The 14,570-nt window shown below is 53.6% G+C and overlaps 1 protein-coding gene across 1 annotated transcript; it reads right to left on the minus strand.

The window, feature by feature from the left end:
* Window positions 1-2,213: 2,213 nt before the first annotated feature.
* HMOX1 (heme oxygenase 1) lies at window positions 2,214-9,404 on the minus strand. The gene is made up of 5 exons (XM_065887201.1): window positions 9,348-9,404; window positions 7,968-8,088; window positions 5,269-5,760; window positions 3,831-3,930; window positions 2,214-2,773 (listed from the first exon to the last, which is right to left on the minus strand). The coding sequence occupies exons 1-5, from the start codon at window positions 9,368-9,370 to the stop codon at window positions 2,643-2,645; spliced, it is 867 nt and encodes a 288-aa protein (XP_065743273.1). The 5' UTR covers window positions 9,371-9,404; the 3' UTR covers window positions 2,214-2,642.
* Between the last annotated feature and the right edge of the window lie 5,166 nt (window positions 9,405-14,570).

Raw genomic sequence — 14,570 nt, forward strand, 5'->3', positions numbered from 1 at the left:
GACTGCATAATCTCCCCTCCTTTCTTTTCCATTCTCACTGGCAACATGAACTATTTTTTCTAATGTTTATTATTTGGTTGCACTGGGTCTTAGTTGCGGCAGCCTGGCTCCTTAGCTGCAGCACGTGGGCTCCTTAGTTGTGGCATGCAAACTCAGTTGCTGCATACATGTGGGATCTAGTTCACTGACCAGGGATTGAATCCGGGCCCCCTGCACTGGGAGCGCAGAGTCTTAACCACTGTGCCACCAGGAAGTCCCGCAACCTGAACTATTGGAAAGAACTTTTCATTCCATAGGCTACATTGGCACATACTTACGGGGAGTGTTTAAAATATGAGTCTGTTTATAGGGTTTCAAAATTAGATCAAACGAATCTGAACCTTCAGGGAAGTCCCTCTGCATGGAGACATAGCTTTAACTCGTTCTATTTAACAGTGCTTTTATTTTCCACCGTGTGAAGAGAATACAAATTATTCAGCCATTTTCCTGTTAGTAGAATTTAAGATGGTTCTCTCTCCTCTCCCTCTCTTCCTTCCTTCGTCACTACAAATGGTATCAATGCCCCTGTCACAAAAAACTGGCAACAGGGCCCAGGGTGGGAAGAGCTAAGTCGCTATTTTGCGTGCCTACCCTTGGCATACATATCTCATGAACAGTGGCTCCTGGACCTGGTTGCACCTTGGAATCTCCCAGGAAGCTTTTTTTAAAAAATAAGTTTATTTATTTATTTTTGGCTGCGTCGGGCCTTCGGTGCTGTGTGCGGTCTTTCTCTAGTTGCGGCGAGCGGGGGCTACTCTTCGTTGCCGTGCACCGGCTTCTCATTGAGGGGGCTACTCTTTGTTGTGGAGCACGGGCTCTAGGCGCGTGGGCTTCAGTAGTTGTGGCTCGCGGGCTCTAGAGCGCAGGCTCGGTAATTGTGGTGCACGGACTTAATTGCTCCGTAGCATGTGGGGTCTTCCCCGACCAGGGCTCGAACCCGTGTCCCCTGCATTGGCAGGCAGATTCTTAACCACTGCGCCAAAGCTTTTCATAAACAGCGATTCCGGAGTCCTGTCCCAGATCTCCAGAATCAGAACCTCTCCGGGTGGGGCCCAGGATACGCGGGTGTTGTGATGCCACCATCCACAGACTGGGGTTTGGAGGCCACTGGACCCTCCTAATAGCTGTAGGAGGCAGGTGTACTGTTAGTTTCAAGGAGACTTGAAGTGACTTAACCAAGGTTCCAGACTTGGTGACAAAGCCAGAACTAGGGAGAGGTCTCCTGGCACCCAATCCTCAGTCACATAGGAGTCGTATAAGGAAAAGCCTTGTCCCCTGCTTTGCTAAATAAACCTCCAGCCAAGGGCTTTCACTCTCCCAGACTGGGAGGCTGCATTTCTACCATTTCAGTGGCTTTCGGGACTTCGGAGAGTGGAAAAGACTTGGGTTTAGAACTGGCCGGACCGGGTTTACATCCTTCCTGACCCTCAGAGAGCGTTAACACTCCTCACAGCTTTTCTCTGAGGATCAAATGAGATGACATCATGGGTGAGATGATTAGCAAGAATCACAAAACACTGATCTCCCTTGTTTCATAATAGTATTATACACTGTTGGTATTTTATATGCATCTCATTTGCTTCTCAAAACAGATGAGCTGGGTCTCATGTATTCATGTTAAAAGTGACAGAACTGGGCCCCAAAAAGGTTAATAACTAACCCCAAAGGCAGAGCTACAAAATGGAGTAGCAGGGATTTGAACCAGGGATCATACTCCAGTCCCTAGGGTTCACTGTACAGGACACAAATTTTACCCCAGAATCTGCTCATTTCAGCCTAACAGGGAATCCCATCCTCAGTAAGGCTGAGTCTTGTATCAAGCAGCGTTCACCACAAAGATCTGCCCACCGACTGCTTAAAGGTCACCCCCCCACCATCCTCAGAGCAGAGCACAACATCCCAAACCAGCTCCTGTCATCCCCACCTTCACCCCTTCTCCCCACCAGGCTTTCAAGAAACAAGTGAGGACAAGTCAGCTCCCCAAAGGTAACGGAACCCAAGAAAAACACTTCAGGTTACTATTAAGCCATGTAGTTTATTATTTCACATAAAAGTTAGCGACCAAGGCCACAGTGCTGTTAAACCCCTCCCTCCCACCCCAACCCTGTTATAAAAACAAAACAGAACACAACAAAATACCGCAGCTCAGGCCGAGTCAGGAACGAAAAGTGGCTCCAACAAAAACAAGACGGAAACACGAGACACAACATCTTTGCATATTTATACAAAAATTGCCACAGCCCAGGGGGCAGGCGGTCACAGCATGTCAACAGGGAGACCGGGGACCCAGGGCATTTGGAGGTTCACGACAGCGGTCACTTCTGGCTACATCTTTTGGGCTCTACTGCAGGAACGGGGTGGGGAGGGTGCCCTCAGGGCTGGGCAGGACCCCTCATCCCACTCTAAAGTTCAGGTCATTGGCTGGACGTGCTTTTGGTTGGGGGAGATGCCGCAGACTCCTTTCTTCCAGAGAGAGAGGGACGCAGGGAGACGGCAGGGACCCCAACAGCTGCTCCCACCCGCCACGCCCAAGGGAGGGAAGTCGGCCAAGAGGCTGTCCCGCTCCAAAAAGAGTTCACGGCCAGGAGCCAGCATGCTTACATTCACAAGGTGTAAAGCCCCACAGCAACCGTTGCCACCAGAAAGCTGAACATGAGGACCCATCGCATGAGCGGCACCTGGGAGAGGATGCTGAGCTGGGGCTTCCCCCTGGACGCCTCCGTGGGAGCAGAGTCTGAAAGAGAAAAGGGACAGTGTCAACACCAGGAGGACAGAGGTGGGCCCGTCTGACATCACAGAAAGACAAAGCAGAGGGGCCTCAGCAGGGTCTAGTACAGTCCCGCTCAACGCAAACCAGTAGCTCTCCGGCCACTGCTTACATACCTCCGAAGACAGGGAGCTTACTACTTCTCCAAGCTCTCCAGTCTTCCATTTTCGGCTACATTGTGAGGAAGTACCCTCCAAGGATACCCAGGGAACCACACTTTGAGAACCAGTGCGTTAGGGCCAAGTCCCCTCACCCCCACCAGGTAGCCAATCCCACCAGGACTGGCCACATTCCAACGTTCCCGGGCTCAATCCCGCCAACAGAGGGGTCGACGTGGGCCTAGCACACATGAGAAAGCCGCAGGGCAGGCGGGCGAGGGCGGCCCCGGGAGCAAAGTCCTGAGGTGACCTGCCAAGCAGGTGGCTGAGCCTCACCCCTCCCCTCCCCCAACTCCCAAAGCCACACTGCCACCCACAGGGGTGTCAGGGGACATTTGGTGGAGCACTCCGGTGCTTTTGGAAGTTTCCCAGATGTTCTCTCAGCACAGCCACCCCATCGAGAGCTGTCTGAGAAGTGTGAGGGAGGGACTGACACGAGACACGACCCCGAGGTTACGTGTCTTCCCCACGTCCATGGCAGGGGAAGAGCTAGCAGCTGTTCTGGGCTCCCTGCCCCATGTCAGGGCGTCTCTGCGTGGGAACCATTAAAAGGTCCCCAAAGGAACCTCAATTAAGAGGGGAGAGGGCTTTGCCGTGACTTCTGAGGGTCCTTGGTGTGCAAGTCTTCCTTTCGAGCCAGTGACCTAGAACGAGCCCAACCTCCCTGATTCTAGAACTGGGGAGACCGAGGCGTGGAGGGGTCACCCACGTGGCTGCAGCAGTCACCCGCTGAAGGCTGGCCCCACGCCCTCTGCCCACGCCCGACTTCGCATTTAAAACATTGAGGAGACAGAAGAGTCAACAGGTGCTGGAGCCAGAGAGCTGCGCCATACTCCCTCCAAATGCCGCCCCCTGGAAGCCCTCACCTTGCGCCCTGCTGCCAGCCCGCCTGCGAAGGCCTGGTGCCTGCGAGGGGCTCTGGTCCTTGGCGTCCTGAGCCAGCAGTTCTTGCAACTCCTCAAACAGCTGCAAGACAAAAGACACATGACTCTGTGAGAGGTGGGGACCGGCCAGCTGAAGGGAGGTTTGAGGTGTGTGGTTGTGAAACATGAGAACATACCAAAATCACAGGAAAAGATACTGATCATCCATGGACCTTTCACCCAGCTTAAGAGATAAGATGTCACAAGTCCATCTGACCCGCCTGCCTGCTCCTCCCCAAATACTCCCCAGCAATAGCCACCGTGAATTCAGAGTTCACCGTGGCCACTCACGCCCTTATGTTGCATCGCTCTGCAACTGATGTCACGAGCGGTACCCTAGCAGGCACTCCATTCTCTTGGTGAGATTCGCCCCTGCTAAGTGTGCTCCATGGTATTCATTAGCCAGGGTTTACAGATGAGAAAACTGCAGCTCCCAGAGATTCAGTGCCTGGGGCCGAGGCTATCCCAGAGGTCAGGCAGTACAAGCCAACTCTCCCATGGGGCTCTGGCTCCAAAGCTCCTGTTCTTTCTATACCACCTCTCTGAAGGACAGATTTTCTTGGAGGACTGACCAGGTTTTGTGGGTGATGATGTTGTTTTTTAGGGGAATGCAAGGAAGGGGCATTGCTCCATTAAGAAGTGCTCGGACAAGGCTCTTCTGGGGTCCCAGGCTGGGAATAAAGAGCCAGGGAGAGCATAAGCTGGGAGCCCCAGTCCCTATGGGGCCTCCAGGTGCGGGGAGAGCGATGGGATTCTCAAACATCCAGATTAGAAGAAACCTCACCCGCCCTGGGAACACACCCACCCCCAGCCCTGCCCAAGAAGTCATCCTTCAAGGAAAGGCCTCGCTTGAAGCTCACCTTCCCCTAGATTTGAGACACTTATAGAAAGACACACCCAGCCTCCCTGGCTGAGCTGAGGCCCAGGAGGCGGAGGCCACGTCTACAGCACCCGTAACCCCTGCAGTGCCAACCTGGCTACACACAAATGCACAGGCAACTTGTACGTTGTCACAGAGGACTGCCACAGAGTGCCACAATGGTGATGCTCGCAACCCACAATAACCATAGCTAATATTAGACAGGTGATGCCATGCCAGGCCGTGCTATTAGGACCTGATTGGTTTAAATTCGCTTAAACCTCACAACTCTTACGAGATAATGTCATTTCCCCATTTTACAGACAAGGAAACTGAAGTACAAAGCGATTAAGGGATCTGTCCAACATCATCCAGCCAGTAAGTGGCAGAACTGGAACCCTGGCCCCCGAGCCCCTGTCCCTAACCGTGACCCTCGGCCCCCACCTCCCCTGCTCTGCGTAAAATGTCCCTGGAGGAGCAGCTGGGGGACACGGCGGCCACACAGGGCGGCCAGACCCTCACCTGGATGTTGAGAAGGAAGGCAGCCTTGGCCTCATCGAGGACCCTCTTCTTGACCTCGGGGGTCATCTCCAGCGTGTTCATACGGGAGCGGTACAGCTGCTTGAACTTGGTGGCACTGGCGATGTTGGGGAAAGTGAAGAAGGCCAGGCCCTCTCCGGAGCTGGGCAGGTCCAGGGCCTTCTGAGCGATCTTCTTGAGGACCTGGCCCCCGGACAGGTCACCCAGGTAGCGGGTGTAGGTGTGGGCCACCAGCAGCTCAGGCTCGGCGCGCCCCACCTCTTGGAGTCGCTGCACGTAGCGCCTGGTGGCCTGCGTGTAGGGGATGGCCTCCTGCCAGCGGGACCCGTACCAGAAGGCCATGTCCTGCTCGAGGGCGCCCCTTCGGTGCAGCTCTTCCGGGAAGTAGAGGGGAGTGTAGACCGGGTTCTCCTTGTTGTGTTCGATCTCCTCCTCCAGGGCCACATAGATGTGGTACAGAGATGCCATTACCAGCTGAAACCAGAGCGAGCAGGTCGGTATAAGAGCTCCCCATCCAGCCCCTTCACACTACTGCCTTCAGAGGGACCCTCGTCACCTCCCCGGGCCGGGCCCCCACCTCCTGCCAGCCCCTCCGATCTCCTCCACACAGCAGCCAGAGGGAGTGTCACAAGAGAGAAATTCGATCATGCGCTGTCTGGGCCTAAAACCCTTTTATCACACTGCATAAAACACGCAGCCTCACTTCATCCTTGGAAAAATCCAACAAAGGCATAGCTATGCCCATTTTACAGAAAAGGAAACTAAGGCCCAGAGAAGAGTATGTGACATGGAGGTCACACAGCTAGTAAGAAATGGAAATGGAGCCAAGCCCAGGCATGGCTAGGGGGGCCATCCTGGCTCTGGAAAACGTACGTGAATGAAAGTACTTATAGGAGATGCCAGGCACCTCCGGCCTTTGACCTCTCGATGACCATCTACAGGGCATGGTTCTCCTCCCCAAAGGACCCCTCTGGAAGCTGAGCTGGGGGACAGGGCCAGTGCTCCTCGGTTCGGGGAACTCCTGTTACACATTAATTCTCTAGTTTGAGTTTGAAAGAGGACAAAAGATAAGTGCTCTGGTGGAGGTTTCCAGATGATTTCTGAGCCATAAACGTTCACGGCAGCACCATTTCTCACCGGGGCAGAAAGCCAAGCAGCCTGGTACAGAACAGCCTGGGCCTTCGACTCTGACCGGCCTGGTTCTAACCCGGCTCAGCCAGTCCTCAGCTGTGTGACCATGGATAAGCCACTCGCCCTCTCTGGGCGATGTGAGGTCTGAGTGGCTCTGCACAAGCCTCGGTTCCCTTCCCTGCAAAGAGGGGTAATCCAACCACACAGTAATGGGCTGGTGTGCAGGTCCAGCAGGATGACACAGGTAAAGCACTAGGTGCAGCCGGGCACTTAGCCCTTGAGTCAGAGGCCATGGTGATAAAAAAAATGCTACCTCCATCAGCATAATCCGAGTGAGCACTGGATCCTCTCGCGGACCTTTGTGCTGCCTTTGAACTCAGTGGCTGAGAAGAAAGACCCAAAGTCTACAGTGGCTGTGGTTGGGATACTCCAGCAGCCACGTCCCCACTGCCTCTGCCCCAGCCTCATTTCAGCAACTGTATGTCAGCCTTTTTTTTTTTTTTTTTTTGGGCGGAGGAGGACAAGGGAGCAAGGGCATAGCCCAGGGCCCCAACCCATTAGAGCTGCACCTTAAATCTCCCTTCACTGAAGCACCTCTCATGTTGGAAGTGGGAGAGCTCCCGAAAGCAAAAGGCAGGGGTGTCAGGAGTGGAGGGCTACAGCTCCCCAGCCCCACAGCTCAACCGGAACGAGCCTTTCCTCACACCCAGCACCTGCCTGGTTCTTTGCCACATGCTTTCCTTCTATTTGTATGAATTTCACAGTTGTACTGGGAAATAGCAAAACCTGTGCCTCACATACAACGGGCACTTAAGAAAACCCTGCAGGGAATTCCCTGGCAATCCAGCGGTTAGGACTCTGAGCTTCCACTGCAGGGGGCACGGGTTCGATCCCTGGTCGGGGAACTAAGATCCCGCATGCCATGCAGCACAGACAAAAAAAATGAAGAAGGAAAGAAAACCCTGCTGTTGAAAAATCTCATTTCATGGATGAGAAAAAGGTACCTTAGGGAGGACAGATGAGGTGTCCTTAGTCTTACTATTAGGAAATGGATGCGCTCGGGCTCGAACCCACATTCCCCCTTGCCTTCAGAGGCAGATGAGAACTAGATCAGAAGCATAAGCTCTGAAACGAAACCAGCCTTGGTTCCATTTTGGCCTTCCCCATTTACCTACTGGCTGTGTGACCTTCTGGTAATTACTTAGTCTCTCTGAGCCTTCCCTTCCTCATCTTCCTTATCAAGACTGAGGCACTAATTAGAAATTAAGTAAAATGCCAAGCAGAGCGTAGGTGGTCAGCTGATGGTAGTACTGCCCCAGCCCCTCCACAACACCACATAGCAGGCTGTGAATCTGCTGTGTGACCTTGAGTAAGTCACCTCCCCTCTCTGAGCCTCAAAGTCACGATCTGTAAAAAGATTCCCTTGAATATGCCCATCTGGCCCCTCAGCATCCCTGGTCCCCACCCCCACTTAAACCACTGCCCTGAGCCTTGGGAGCACCCACACCCAACATTCCCTCTGCCAGGGCTGGTACCACCAGGCCACATACCTTAAAGCCTTCTCGGGTCACCTCGCCCTTCTGAAAGTTCTTCATGAACTGGGCGTTCTCCGCCACGGTGTGCACCTCCTTGGTGGCCTCCTTCAGGGCCTCTGACAAATCCTGGGGCATACTACAGAGAAAGGGAGGGACGTGAACAAGGTGGGGGGCTCTGAGCAGAGTTCCTCCCAACGTTGAGCTTCTGAGGGTACCCCCGCCTGTCGGCAAGACTTAAAGAGATGTCAGCTTTTATCAGGTTTCTCTGCAGAAATCCAGCCTCCCACTTAATAAACAGCCACGCTCCCAACTGCCTTAAGTTGCAGCCCCATCCACACTTTTCAGTCATTAAGATACTATGTAACAAACCGAGAGGGAAGTCCTGGTACCAGTTATTCTCAGTGGAGGAGAGGAGGCAGTAGCACAGCCCCAGGAGAGGCAGCCGTTGGCAGGATGCACGTTCACATTCAGCTTTGTAAGTGCTTTGATTGGCTTTCAGACCCAAGATTTAATTTATTAACTTTGTTGGGCTCAGATACAAATCTCATGACCCCTCATAATGTTTTGCTCATCACAGATGTGTTTGAGTTTAAAAGGCTAAGTCAATTCAGCTTTACTCAAGAAAAAGTCCCTTTCGGCGAGTATTTCTGCCGTATGTCTGCATCCGCCTCCCGAGAAAAGGGTCATTTCTCCTTTCTCTCCCACACCTCTTCCAGAAACATCATCCCCTCTTCTGTATGTGCTGATCAAATTCTTGGGAGAAGGAAAGGAGCCAGACTTGGAGGGGGACAAACCAAGGTTCACATCCCAGCTAGCCAGGGAACCTTGGCCTTGCTGCCTCCCCCAGCTGTGCCATTCTCATCAGTAAATGGGGACACAGAAGCCACGGTGATGTCCTGCTCCTGCATTCAACAGGTAGTGAGAGGTGGATGCGGCCAAGAGGGGGCTCTAGTGAGAAAAGCAGGCACTCACAGCCAGCCTTGGACAGCCCCCAGGATCTCGGATTCAGCACACGGCCACCTCCAAGCACACACAAGTCCAAAGCCAAAAACAAAGTTGGATCCCACGGCAACACTCCCATCGGGTCACCCACCCGGAGCCAGGCATGTAATTCATCTTTCATCGCTCCGACTACCCCACCGGGCGGGACTGGAACCCCGCTCCTCCTTATACCAAAGCCCAAGAGACCGGCCGCCCAGCGAGGTCGCTTCCTGCTTCCCGGCTGAGTCTCGGCAGCTCGGCAGGAGAGCAGGGGCAGGGGCAGGGGCAGGAGAGCTGGGGCAGGAGAGCAGGGTCAGGGGCAGGGGCAGGGGCAGGAGAGCTGGGGCAGGAGAGCAGGGGCAGGGGCAGGGGCTGCCCCTCCCGGGAGAGGCCGGTCCCTCGCCCCGCGCTTGCCTGTCGGGCTGCGGGCGCTCCATCCTGCGGTGGTGCTGGTGCGGGGTCCGGTGCTGGCTCCGACGTCTCGGGACGGGCTCGTGGAGGCGGGAGGGCGACTGTGCAAAGCCCAGACCGCGCCGTCTATTTATCCCCGGGGCGGGTCACGTGGCCGCCGACAGACAGCCGATCCACACTTACTGGCCCGACATTGCGACACCCGCGAGGGCCGGCGCCCCGCCCGCCCCTGGCCTGCGGGGGTGGAGTAGGCGCGGTCATATGACCCTTGGAAAACAAAGCTATTTAAAACAGGATGTGAAAAGAAAAAAAAAAAAAACCAACAACTTCTGGAAATCTGAGCAGCTGTGTGATCCTGCCACCTCCAGAGCCTCCCACCCAGTGATGGGACTTGAACGCTCCAGGGATCTGAATGGTTCCAGAGGGCTGGGAGGCAGTGCTTCTCAGAGCAGGAGGTGTGTGTGGGGGGGTGGCAACATCAGGGACTCTCCGACCCCAGAGCCTGCCTGCAGTTCCCCGCTTCCCCTCCCCAGCCTACTCCCTAAGTATCACCTCCTCCCGGGTCCCTCAGCTGGCAGCCTGCCTCCTCATACACCCTTTAAATGTCCACTTAGGGCCTTTTTTTTTTTTCTTGAGAACCTACTACGTGCTAGAGGCCGAACTGTTTTCATGGTTCATCCCTCCAGTTACCCTGTGGGGTAGATCACTACCATTTTACAGACAGTGAAACTGAGGCTGGGGAATGAAGTGGCATGCCCAAGGTCACACATAAAGCAGGAAGACGGGACCCAAGCCCCAGGGTGAGTCCAGGTCGCTGCCTGCCTCCTCCAGGCCTTCTTAGCACTTGGTACCCAACTGGACAGCAATGCTGGTCATCCAGACCACCTCCCTGCTTACCTGAGTAGGGCGCGCTTCCAGGACTCATCAGGTCCGATTCACCTCATCCTCAGTGCCCGCACCAGGCCTGGAACGGAGCTGGCTCTCTGATCCACTATGGAATGAATTATGCAGGTGATTGATCCCTTAGGACTGGGGATAAGTATGTCACTGGGTGAGCCCGGATGACAAAACAAACAGCGAGGATGATTCCTAAAGCCCCTTCCCAATGCTGCAATACTGGATTCTAGATTAAACAAACAAAAAAGGTAATTTTGACTCGTTACAAGGATGTTGTTTGTAAACAGGGTAGCAAGTGCCCCATTTATGAAGGAATGTGAGTACAGGCTTGAGGACCGCCCGTCAAGCACGGATTCCCCAACTGGGGGACTACGGTGGCTGAGGCATTCCTTCCCAGCTGTACCCCTATAGGAGTCTCCAATGTTTGGAGGAAGTCTGGAAGAACCAGGCAGGTATGGGAGGTCAGTGTGTCCAGTCCATCCAGTCCAAAGTCAGAGCTCTGGCCCATGATCCACACTCTTCCATGGTCACTGACCTGAATTTCAGTCACCAAATCAATCCAGTGACCCGGGGGTTGCTGAGCCTCCTAGATAGAAGGGCTATAGGCCAAGGAGTTCAGCTCTTGGTATAAATTATATATCCACCTTCTGCTTCAATGAACAGTGATAGCAATACTAACAGCTAATGTTCACTGAGCACTTACTGTGCGCCAGACTCTGTACTGAACGCATGTATTAACTGATTAAATCCTCATAACACCTCCATAAAGTTGGTACTGTTATTGTCCCCGTTTTACAAATGAGGAAGCTGAGGCAGAGAGGTTAAGGGTTTGAACTCAAGCAGTGTGGCACAAAGATTTCAAAATTTAAGGTGCAGTGTCATCTCCCAGAATACAGTGGAGGGGGAGACCACCCGAAGGAACATGGTTATCCCACTACAGCCCAGAAGTCATCTCCGAGGTTGTCCTCGAAAGGCTCATTCTACAGAGGGTGGCATTTACTGGTTCACAGGATTCACAGAGGTCAGACCTAGAACTGGAGCTGCTAAAAGATTTCAAAAAAGAGTTGCAAGAACTGTTAGAAACAGTTGCCCCCATTAGAATGTGAGCTCCAGGAGGGCAGGGGCTTTGCTTTGTTTTGTGAAATCTCCAGAGACTGGAGCCATGCCTGGCAGGTAGCAGACAACATTGAATGAATGAATAACTAAATAGTTACCACAAGATCTCTTTCTGGTAAACATGATAATATTGCTAGGCTGCCAGGGAGGGCTGGAATCAGGCTACAATTACAAATTGCGATCTGAGCCAAACTTTATTGAACACTTACTATGTGTAGAACCTTTACGTGCAAGATTGCATTTAATCCTGGCAACAGCTCTGTCATTTTCATCTGCGTTTTGTCCATGTAAATATTAAGGCACAGAGAGGTTAAGTAGTTTTCCCAAGTCACACAGCTAGTGATAACAGAGCCAGGATTCAAACCATGGCACTTTGAAGCCACAGCCCATACTCCTGACCCCCACACCACATGCCTTCTTACAGGGGGGCTAGTCTGTTCTCCAGGAGTTTAGAGGATAAGCGTGTGAAGGTCTGAATGCTTCCCATCAGCCTGTCTGTTCAGAAACCCCAGAAGGTAAAGCTCGTGTGATCTGACATCTTCGTACTTAACATGGGAGAGCAGAGCGCCCAAGAGGGGAGTGACTTCCCCAGGCTGTGCCCCGTAGGACACAGAGCCTTCAGTGACCCAGACTTCCTGGCTCCCAGTCCGGGTTTGCTACTCATTCCAGCTTCTTCCCTGGGAGCCCCTGACTTGGTAAGAAGAGACCACCCCTCCGTCCCAGACGACCCCAGGGCAAAGGAGGCCAGGTAAGAGTTGATCTAGTGTCTCGTCTGTCCCAGTGTTGAGCTTGTGGCCCTTCTCCGTGCTGATTCAGCTTCCTGACTTACCCCTTCCCTGTCCTCAAGCAACTGGAACGATGTGAATGGTATTCTTTCTCCTCCTGTGGTAGGCTGAGGTTCACATCCTAATCCCAGAACCCCCACATATGTTACCTTACATGGCAAAACGGTTTTTGCAGATTGGATTAAATTAAGGATCTTAAAATGGAGAGACTATCCTACATTGTCCTCATGGGCCTAATGTGATCAGAAAAGTCCTTATAAGAGGGAGGCTGGAGGGTTACAGGTATGGAAGGTGATGTGATAAGGGAAGCAGGACACAGAGAGATTGGAAGATGCTGTGCTGCTAACTTTGAAGATGGAGTTAGGGGCCACGAGCCAAGGAAAGCAGGCACACTCCAAAAGCTAGAAAAGGCGAGGAAGTAGATTCTCCCCTAGAACTCCAGAAGGAATGCAGCCTTGCCCACCCATTTCAGGACTTCTGACCTCCGGAACTCCGAAGAATCTATCTGTGTTGTTTCAAACCACTGTGTTTGTGGTATCTGCCACGACAGCTTCGGGAAGCAGGACAGGGATGGATAGAGAGACCCTTCCTGCCATTTCCCAGCGTTACAGCTTTATTGCATCAGAGAACCCACCACCCTCTCTCTGGGATTTCCTTTCAGAGTCAAATGCTTGAGCAGCTGAAACGGGCCAGTTTTGTATGTGTGCTGGAGGTACGAAGCTGAAGAGGCTAGAAGCCCACCGTGACAGAATGTGGGTGCTCAGGGTCCTAACGAAGTCTGGGCCTGGGGAAATGATCCAGAAAGGGGGCAGGGGGCACCAGAGACAAATGTGAGTGGAAATCGGAAAGAAACACTGGGGTCTGCTCTGAGCCCAGCAGTCTCCCAAGTATGGCCACGTTTCATCCTCCCCGCACCCAGGAGGTGGGCGTTTATCTGTGGTGGACAGAATCATGGTCCCACAAAAGATGTCCTTGCCTAATCCCTGCAACCTGTGAATATGTTCTATTACCATCGAATAGGGTCATACTTTGCAGATGTAATTAAGGTTACAGACATCAAAGTAGGGAGATCACCCTCTAGTCTCTGGGTGGGCCCAGTCTAGTCACAGGAGCCCTTAAAAGTAGAGAACTTTCCCAGGCTGGAGGCAGAAGAGACCTGGCAGGAGAAGTCAGAGAGACATGAAGTGTGAGAAGGACTCAGCGACCGTGATGCTAAATCACAGTCAGGTCAGGGTGGGCCATACAGGCTGGGAGATGTCGGGGGTGGGACGTTGTTTTGGGGCCGCAGGGAAAAGGCACAGCCGAGGCCCCTGGTGGCACAGACCCGGCGGGGACAGGCAGCAGCGTGGAGGCCAGTGTGGCTGCAGCAGAGATGGGAGCAGAAGAGATGCGAACAGAGCCTGTAGGGCCTGCAGGCCCTTGCAAGGACCTTCTGCGAGTAGGGGAGACTGCAGGGCTTGGAGGGGAGGAGTGCTGGGGTCTCACTTGGGGTTTCCTGGGATCAATCACTGGTTGCTATGGGTGACACAGGACATGGGCAGAAGGTTATCTACTGCACAAATCCAGGGAGAGATGATGGTGGCTTGGAAAGGACGGGGAGAGAAGTGGCCTAGGACATTCATATTTTAAAGGCAGCGCTACCAAGAATGTCCGAAGAACAGGAAATGGGTTGTGAGAAAGAGGAGAAGTCAAGGATAACTCCAAAGATTTTGGTTCAGCCAAGTGGGAGGATGGAATTGTCAGTTTACCGCAGTGGGGGACCTCAGCGGCTCAGTCTTGGACAAATCCATTTTGAGATGTATGGGACGGGGCTTTGCCAACGCTGTGCAAACACTTGAGTGGGAAGCTTCTACCCTTTTCTAGAAGTTTCACTTCCTCCTGCCAGCTGTGAAAGCTGCCCTTTCACCAAGCGCCCCGTTGGAGGCTGAGGAAGCAGCTGGTGACTCAGCAAATCTGCCTTTCCTGTCTCCGCCAGTCCCCCCTCCCAACCATGACACAGCAGAAACGCAGCTGGCGCGAGGGCAACGTGGAAACGGAGACTCAGCGTTCCGAAGGCGCCGCCCGCCCGCCTGCCTGGAAAACAGAAGTGGTTTGGACCGCAGGGAGGGGTCGGGGCTGCAGCTCCCGAGGCTCCAAAGTGAAAAACAGAGGCGAGGCCCCCGCTGAGGCTGGGGGAACACGGGGTTGGGGGGTGGGTGGCCTCTAGCTTCAGCTGGACCGGTATTCCAGGGGAATCGGTGGACCCCCGCCTGGGTAAACAGGGTCACTCAGGGTGTCCTGACCGCACCCATGCCCCACACGGACCTTGACCCAGCGGGTGTGGGGCGGGGGGTGGCATGGGGAGCGCAGTGGTGACATGCAGCCTAAATGGACCACAGCCTTCCTCTCCGCAAGGCAGACGAGCCCAAGTCGTGAAAACCATCCTCAG

This window comes from Phocoena phocoena, chromosome 11 (assembly GCF_963924675.1).
Source record: "Phocoena phocoena chromosome 11, mPhoPho1.1, whole genome shotgun sequence".
In the NCBI taxonomy this organism is placed as follows: domain Eukaryota; kingdom Metazoa; phylum Chordata; class Mammalia; order Artiodactyla; family Phocoenidae; genus Phocoena; species Phocoena phocoena.